This window comes from Saccharomycopsis crataegensis (assembly GCF_037102585.1).
Source record: "Saccharomycopsis crataegensis DNA, jcf7180000000082, whole genome shotgun sequence".
NCBI classification, from domain to species: Eukaryota; Fungi; Ascomycota; class Saccharomycetes; order Ascoideales; family Saccharomycopsidaceae; genus Saccharomycopsis; species Saccharomycopsis crataegensis.
In genome coordinates, this window is record NW_027043827.1 from 137,941 (window position 1) to 147,017 (window position 9,077).

Here is a 9,077-nt window from a genome sequence, read left to right on the forward strand (position 1 = left end):
TCAAACCTCCGTTGTTTTGAAGTGTTTCCCAGTCTTCCTTATTGACTGTTACCATTATGGAGCATTGACCTCCTTGTCTTTCTTTAACCTTATGCCAATTTCTAATAGATGGAGGGAATTGGCATTTGATATTATTCTCTTGTTCTATCATCTGTTGTATTTCCTGTCTTGAGAAAGTGGTCAAGAGTCTGTTGTGGCTTACAGCCCAAAGATTGACCTGATGGTATAGGATTCTAATAAAAGGATCCGAATTTACCACTTTGTATGAAGAGGAAAATTCACTGTTCTTCAAAAAATCTTTCGAACTTGATTGGAATCTAATTTTCGATGAAATTGTGGTGCCAAGGTTTATGGCATCAGGACACAAGCTCTTGATATTGTTGAGATGTTGTGCCATATTTGAGTTGGAGAAAGCCTCTCCGTTCTTTTGGACCACCACATATTGTGTTGGCGAGGGTCTTGTGGTACCTTTGAGGGGTTTTGGAGCTATCTTCTTATTAAGCTTCGGTAAAGTGAATGGCTTCTTTGCCTCAGCTGAGGCTATAGCCCCCAAAAGTTTGGTTTCCAATTTCTTTAGTTCCTTTGGAGTAACTAAATTCTGATCCACTATAGAGTTGACTTTGGTGTCTGTGGTACTGGATTTATCTCTCAATCCCTTAATTTCTTTCTTGATTACGTTGATGTTGAAGAAATTCTTATCAACTGTATCTTTCAAACTTTGAAAAGATTTTTTTGTGGTCTTGTCTGATATCATTTCATTGCCAATATTTATCAACTGATCTATATTTTTATCATGGGACTTAATTTTCTTGGAATGACTCTTCACTGTCGTTTCCAAGCTGTTGGATTCTTTTTTAAGCCTAGATATATATGAAGTGATTAATTTGATGTCTTGGTTTGTGACCTTTGTTTCAGATGTAGTTTCATTTTCATTCGCTTTGATTGCATCCAAGTTGTTTGAAACGTTGACTGAAAGGTCCTTTAGCCTTAAACCCAAAGTGTCTGATTCCTTTTTGATATCAGTAATCTGTGATTTGATTGATTTAATATCTTGGGTGGTGTCATTCATAGTTGATGAATTTTTATGTTCATTCACTTTCATTGTCACCATGGATTCTTTAACTTCATCAGATAGTTTCTCGATTCTAATTGCGTGGTTCAAAGTATCTTGGTGTCTAAAGTCATTTTCAGTCTTAATGTTTTTTATGATCAAGCCATTTTTTTCAAGATTTGTTGAAAATTCGTTGATCTTGGATTGGAATTCTGAGTTGATCATCTCCACTTGGTTGGTTTTCTCAGCCAATTTTGTAGCTTGTAGTTCAAGAGAGGTCATTTTAGCAGACATTTCAGAGTTTGCGGAAACTAGTGTGGCATGTTTGTTATCCATATCCTTGGTGTTATTCATCATGGATTCGTTCAATTCATTGACTTTAGTCATCACCTCTTCATTTCTTGTTTCAAGATCATCCTTCATTAACTTCATTTTATCATTTTGGTCCTTTACATACTTCTCCGTAGATTTGGATATCCTGCTGTCAAACTTTGGTTCCAAGTTTTCGAAAACCATCGGGGTCAATTTCGAGACCATGAAGGCAAGGTCGAGTTCATTTTTCATCTCTTGATCTTCTGTCTCACTAAAATCTGCATGATCAAGGTTTGTCGGACGCATGTCTTTTGATGATAAATCTGATTGTACTTTGGTAACAGACTCTTTCATTTTCCCTAAGTCTGTTTCAATATTAACAATCTTGTTATCTAATTCCTGAATAGCAATATCTGGAGTGGTGAATCCACCATCGCTTAAAGGAATAGAAATACTCGAGTCAATGGTCTGTTTAATTTCATTGCATTCGGCTGCGCATTTAGCGTCAACGTTGGCGATCTTCTCATGTATTGTCTGCATTATGCTTGCATTATCCGCAGCTGTTTTGTTAGAGTTCATCATGTCAGTCTCTAACATTTCGATTTTCAGCTTGGTAGAAGCATGTTGCAAATTTATGGCTTGGAAGGCATTAGCACAGTCTTTTCTCAATTTAAGTATTTCTGTAGTATTCTGTTGGTTTATGTCGCTGTCACATGGGCCGCTTGAAAAATTTTCAATTGGAGAAGAGGAAATGACAGGGGTTAAGAACGAGTCTAATCTGGCGCTAAGTGACACCACTAAGGTCTCTAATTGGGAAAATTTGGCTTGCAATTCGCTAAAGTCACTGTCTTTTTCCTCCTTCTTCTTGAAACGATCATCTAAAACGATTGCAAACTTATCAAATTGGCTAAAAGTCTTATCTGGCTTTCTGAGATGAGGGAAAACATGTTCTTCCAAATACTTGAACGCTCCGCTATTTTGGGTTGCCTTATGTGGTGCAGAAGGTAGATCCCACTCAAGAGAGCTTCGGAAGTCTTCGATATGTCTTTCTTTATCGTTAACGTCGTCACTCATGGCTTGTCCAAAATCGCGCAGGTCTATTGATTCCAGAATCTAGTGTGCCCTTCCACACTGATTGTAACAAAGGACTAAACAGCCCTTATGGCCAAGTTGGTAAGGCGCTACACTAGTAATGTAGCGATCCTCAGTTCGAATCTGAGTGAGGGCACTTTTGATAATGTTTTTTTGGCCTTTAGCCATATAAAATTGCCCTTTACTTGTTTTTAGGGGTTTTGCCTTTGTTCTAAAAGTTTTGGAAAAACAGTGAGAGAAGTTTCAGTATTTGAAACAGCATTATATTTTGTTTTGGACAATAAATAATTTGGGCCGCACTCACGGTATTCCGAATAAGCCAACTAGTGGGAGCTTACCGTGCCTATATTTTCCATTATTCTAACCAATTCTATTGTCTTTCGTTTTATTATGAATGTTTCGCATGTTGACAGTGTTACAATCTGGAGATGTACTATCGAGCATTTTGTGCCTATGCTCACCCTACCACACCATCTCTGAGGTCCAAGTCCGAGTCAGAAGGCTGGTGTGTGGAATCATGCGTGCCGACACGACTATCTGGTAATCTGGGGCTTGATGCAGCCCTATATCATCTACACCAGCAAAGTGATTCCTTTATGAACCATCCGCATGCTTTAACCTCCTGAAAAAATTGAAAGCTGAATTTCCTTTTGAAGAAACTGTAATCAGCCACTGTACAATAGAGCCACCACCTACTTCCATTCAGGTTCTTTATTTGCCAGGAACATAAACTAAAATTAAATCATATATAGATTAGAAAGATACCTTACACTGATTGAATTGTCTTATTATTAATAATAATAATGAAAAGACCCAATTCATTTTCTCCTCAAAAAAAAAACAAAAAAAACAAACTAACGCAATTGATCAGTCAGATAAAATTTATCTGGAACAAGAAGAATATATCTTTCCATGGCAGCTCTGAATCTAGATTTATATTGTTTTGGTGTCACAACCGTTGGCCTTTTTCCACCACCACCCACCAAACCTTTCTCTTTGACCCAGCTTTCCAATTTTTTATCCCAGGTGAAGGTTCTAATATAGTCAATGATCCCCGCGACAATCTCATTTTTCTCCGTGTCGATCCCTATAACCAAGGAATAATCCATGACATTCATCTTGCTCAAGAATAGGGTATCGTTCCAAAGAGACGCTCTCAATAGTTTCTTACTATGAATTCTAACAAATAGCGGTGACTCATAGATGTAGTCAACCATATTTTCGTCCAATAGAACCTCATTCTCTTTGCCGGTTTTTTCAACATGTCTATTTCTCATGGAACCTTTCAAGTCAAAGATTCTCAAATTCTTTCTATTGTAGAAGAGGTTTTCCATAATGATAACGTTCATTTTTATGTTTTTCCCGCTGCTCAGATTCTTGATCACCAATTGATAGAAGCCAAAAATCTTGGATATCACACTTGGCAAATCATGAAATAATGATTGTGATACAAATTCAAAATAGCTCGGGGCCATTTTCACAAAAGATTCGAATTCTGGTTCAGAAAGTTGCTTAATAATAAGTCTATCATCCAAAGTTTTTAAAAATGCTGACCCGCTCTTACCACCACTGGAGTCCCATTTGATACACCGGGATAAGCTCTGGATGAAATTAGATCCACACGCTTCTCTTAATGCCTCGAATTGACCCACGAAAAATACCTTACAGGAAAGAATTGCCGAATCATCCATGATCTGAAACTTCAAATGAATGGCCCTCTTTTTCAACATCTCCGCCTCCAACAATTTCTCTTGGATCTTGCTTCCCGGTTGGATTTCGATATTTTCTTGCATCCCTGGCAAACTCAAAGAATCAATGACTTCCTTTCTCAATCTTTTTACAGTTTGTAAATAGTTCTTGGAGGATAATGAGAAAGCAATGAGAGAACTTGGCTCATCTTCTCTTATAATAACGTCTGAATCAACAAAAACATGTTCAGTTTCCTTCAATGGATAATCTAAAGGTTTCCAAAGCACAGATCTATCCGCCCAAAACTTCTTTATGGCACTCAAAAGTGAATTCTTTTCTTGCTGGGGAATCTCGTTCTTGTCTTCAGTTCTTTTTTCTTTTAAACTCAAAGCCTTATTATCATTAATATCGGCATGCTCAATTTTATCTTCTCCTATTTGTTCATTATCATTAAAAATTTCAGGTGCTTCTGCCTCATTATTTTTGGTACTCTCCAATTCTTTAGAATCTCCATGATTATCAAAAATAACAGGGTTCCCATTAATGACATCCACAGATGCTTCTTCGTTGTCGCCGGCATCATTGTATTCTGATTCGTCCCGTTTTAGTTTCGAAGATTCTATATGATCCTTATTTTTCACATGGTTTTTATTGGACTTGTCTTCATTTTCGTCTTGCACAGCATCTTCAAAATCTTGATAAACCTCAACGATTGGTTTTGAACTCATCAAAGGAATGGCATGATATCGCTTGGCAATCTTCTTTCTTTCATTTTCCCTTTCCAATACGAATTCCTTATTCAACCGCACATGCATTTGGTCATAATAATCTTTTAGTTTTGCCACACGAGTATTTGCCAATTTTTTGGAACTGGCTGTGCTGGTTGCAAAATCATCAGAGAAATTAGATCTATTGATTAACTCAGTTTTCAATAAATTGCCAGTACTTAATAAAGGAGTTTTACCTGATAGAAGATGGGAGTCATTAAAGTTCTCAGATTTGATATCAGAATTATTATTCAATCTCGCTTCCATCCTAGAGACTTTTTCCAAGACATTGGAATGCTTGAAACTGGAGCGGGAAGTTGATGATTTTAACTGCTGTTCATCTTCCATAATTAGTGAAGTATCTCTATCAACAGAATTGGAGTTATCAGTACTTGGCATGGTTCCTAGTTGGATATCCCTTGATGTTTCCCGTTCATCAATATTTTCAGGTTGTTTCATATCATAATCATTATCGTTTTCCCATTTCTTTGAACCATTGACAGCAGGATCAGCTTCCAGTCTTTCTAAATCAGTTTTTGACTTTTCATCATAATATTCTGATTCCGGATACCCTAATCCTTTTAACTTTTCCTTATTTTTTCCCCGTTCAGTATCCAAGTCCTCTGGAGATTTCTTTTCCTTGAAGAAATTTTTCAATTGAAAAGCCGTGATCCTAGTAATATCATTTTCACTCGGCAAAAACTCTTCTTCAAATTGACTAAACTCTAAATCCCACGAGACACTCATACTTTGTAATCCTTTCAAGATAATATTCAAAGGCAAATATTCCAATGGTGAGGATTCGGTATATATCTTTTTTACTTGGTTCATTATCTCAGCATGGTTCTCCTTTGCTAATCCAATTAACTGCTTAACTTTTTCATTCGCGGCATCGGCATTTTCTTGACTTGAATTATCGATCTTTACCCCTTCTAATCTGTCTAAGACCCCTTCAAAGAAATTGTTGGCTCGGTCAACAATCAGCTGGTACACCTCCAATTTGAGAGTAACATCAACTTCTGGTCGCCAGTATACCTTATCTCCAGGAACGATCACTTCAAGAAGATCAATTTTCTGGTAGCTGAATTTCACTGTCAAGTCATTAAGGCCAAAGTACTTGATTCGGTCTTTCAAATCATGCTGGCATTCTATAAAAGAAACCGTGAGGGGCACACTTAAGAATCCCAATTCTAAAAATTTTCCAAAAGAGAATTTCCACGCGATTTCATTCATGGGGATAACTGGAGTAGAATGGTTACATTTTTGGCAAGTACTCCACATTAAAATGACATGCTGTAAACCAGGGATCTTGCATTCCATATTTTCGATAGACACAGTGATCGCACCATCACCATGAACATAATTCTTGTAATGATCTAATAATTTCGATCCACAGCCTTCTTGACAAAAGTGGTTAGAGGTTTGCACCAAGTTCTCGATATAGTGACCCAAAGGAGCGTCGGTAAAATCCATATAGTACTCAATTTGGATGATTTTAGGAAAAATGCAAGGGCTCTGATTTTTTGCGTTGGTGGTTGAATAAAGAAAACTAATGCTTTGATGGAAAGACACTTCAAGTAGTGAAGAGATTTGCTCAGAAAACGATTCCCATTGTCTAGAATATAGCTTGCAAGTTGATTTCAATAATTTGGATTTTTTGTAAATGATCACTTGCGCAAGATTAATGATACTACCTTGGTCAAACAAATCATACTCTTCTAGTTTAATACCGAAAATTCTCACGATTTCTTTGGCGGAGTCCGCATCAATGGCATTCATGTCATAATTCTCTAGGAAATTATTCAAATGCTTTTCACAGTCCCTGGCCTTTGTCAAGAGATGAGGTAATGGCACCTTGATGGTAGGAGATATCGAAAACAACCGCTGATCAAATCTCTCAATAAACTGATAGTCGAAACCAAAGTACGGAGTATGGTGAAGCATTTCTTTCAACTCCCTTGCATTGGGCATCAAAAGGTACTCATTTCTAAATAGAAACGTTTCCAATTTCAAGTGGAACATCATGTAAACAAGGAATTCAAGAATATTTTTCACTTTATTCAAAGACATTTGATCTTGACCTCTTAATATAAAAGTACACCCGAGTGTGCTCTTGCATCCAGTGAAGAACATAAACGTCTTCCTGACGTTTTGATGAACGAAAGATTTGACTTCAAAGAGTTCACACAGTCCTAAACGGGGCTTGGTTGCCAATTTTTCCATTGATCCCACTACATCGGCCTCCAACATTCGTGAAAGCCGTTCAATAATTTGTGGTTTGACACTATAGGCGACAGAGATCCCAGCAATATCCAATAATTCCAAAGCGTAGCCAGAAATCGTGGACCCGGAAATAACCACGTCAGGTTTTGGCCGGAGCAGGACAATTCGTTTTACTAATTTGTCAAGATATTCCTTTTCTTGAGCCATCACTTGGTCAAGACTGACGAAAGCTTGGGTTCCCTTTTCATAATTCAATGGAAACATTATTAGAACCACGTTGGGGTTGGTGATTTGCGACCTCATGGATTTCAATGCCACATTCTTGGTGAACACTATCCCATTAATACATTCGCTTTCTGCTGGGGTGGCCCCAAGAATCTTTTTAACCTTTACGTACCGGGTGATATCCAAACTGTCACCATTCTTTGGGTCGGGGTCAATTAATTCTATACTGTTTAATAGTCGATGAATGGTATAATACCAGCTCTTCTTATTTCTGACATCGAACAGTACCAACGTCTGTTTCAAGAACCTCTTAATGTGATGAATGCTAATATCGTTTAACTCTTTGTGCATGTACTCTTTCTCACAAATGATGGAATCGTTGTCAACAGCAAGTGGTTCGGTATTGATGGCCGAAGAATACACTTCGGCGTCACCATCCTTTTTCGCGGCTGTCAATAACTGGCCCATCCTTGAAGGGATATTATTATTATTATTATTATCGTCAATGTTCCGCTTTGTACTTTTACTCCGCTTCCTGCTCTTCATTCGTATGAGCGATGCCTGGGTCTTGTCATACCCTGCTCCAACCTGGTTTATACTGTAGCTTGATCTTGATGGCCGTAGATTGGACTCCCCACCTCTCATGGAGTCGGAATAGCTCGAAAGGTTGCCAATGGAATCCGAATGCAACGCAGTATACAACGTCATGGATGATTCATCTTCGGACGACGACAGGTATTTGTCAGATAAATCCACCATTATCGATGGGTCCCTTTCTGATTTGTCTTGTAAAGAGCTGACATCACCATCAACGATAATATTGGATGAAATATCAGTCCCGTTTGCCATGGAAGCCTCATTTCTCTTCTGATCGTCATTATCATTATTAGTATTGTTATTATCGTCGATATCATCATATTCATCACTCGAGTCATCGTAGTCGTAACTCAAACACGAATGGCATAATCGGATTTGACCATTGTAAGTGAAACGTTCTCCCGAGATCAACGTAGTGCAATCATTACAAAAGATCTGCCCACATAATCGACAATGGTGTCTTCTTCTGAACGTGGTGAACGGTTTGCCACAACTGAAGCATTCCTTGACACTGTTATCTTTCATCCAATAGTCCTTGGACAACAAGAGATTTCCCCTATTGAAAGGCTTGTTCTGGAATAGTTGGTACATGAAATGCTGTATATAATGAATTGAATATTTCCTAGGAGAGAAAAATAATACCCATTAGTCATTTGGAACAGTGTTTGTGGCAGAATAACAACAACATTAAAGAGTTGGACCTCATCGCCGAGAAATCTTTCAAAACAAAAAAACGTCAGGAAAATAAATTACTAAACGCAGCGCTTAAAACAAAAGCACTAAACATAATAAACCTACGCTATTTTCTTTTTGTAGACCATGGTAATAATTTATATTATAAATTTTATAATTATATCAATATCGTTTCATTATTGGAAAAGTTACTCAAAGATATATAAATTATCATAATGCTACAGACAACGGTGAATCTTGGAAAATTGAAGAGTCAGACCTTTTGCTAACCCAATTTAAATCAAATCGAAGAACATTATTATTTTTCTCACTACCTAGCGCATCAATCTCATCAGTTTCCCATTTACCCTTATTTGCCAACTCCGTACCATTTATCCATGCTTTCCTACTGCCGTGTTTAATGAGATCAAATTGCTCCATTGAGCAAA

At 37.5% G+C, this 9,077-nt stretch overlaps 1 protein-coding gene across 1 annotated transcript; it reads right to left on the reverse strand. All coding sequences in view use genetic code 12, as the record gives it.

The window, feature by feature from the left end:
* Window positions 1-3,309: 3,309 nt before the first annotated feature.
* DASC09_028850 (uncharacterized protein) lies at window positions 3,310-8,547 on the reverse strand (the record flags this gene model as incomplete). The annotated part of the gene is made up of 1 exon (XM_064996488.1): window positions 3,310-8,547. The coding sequence occupies one exon, from the start codon at window positions 8,545-8,547 to the stop codon at window positions 3,310-3,312; it is 5,238 nt and encodes a 1,745-aa protein (XP_064852560.1).
* Window positions 8,548-9,077: the final 530 nt, after the last annotated feature.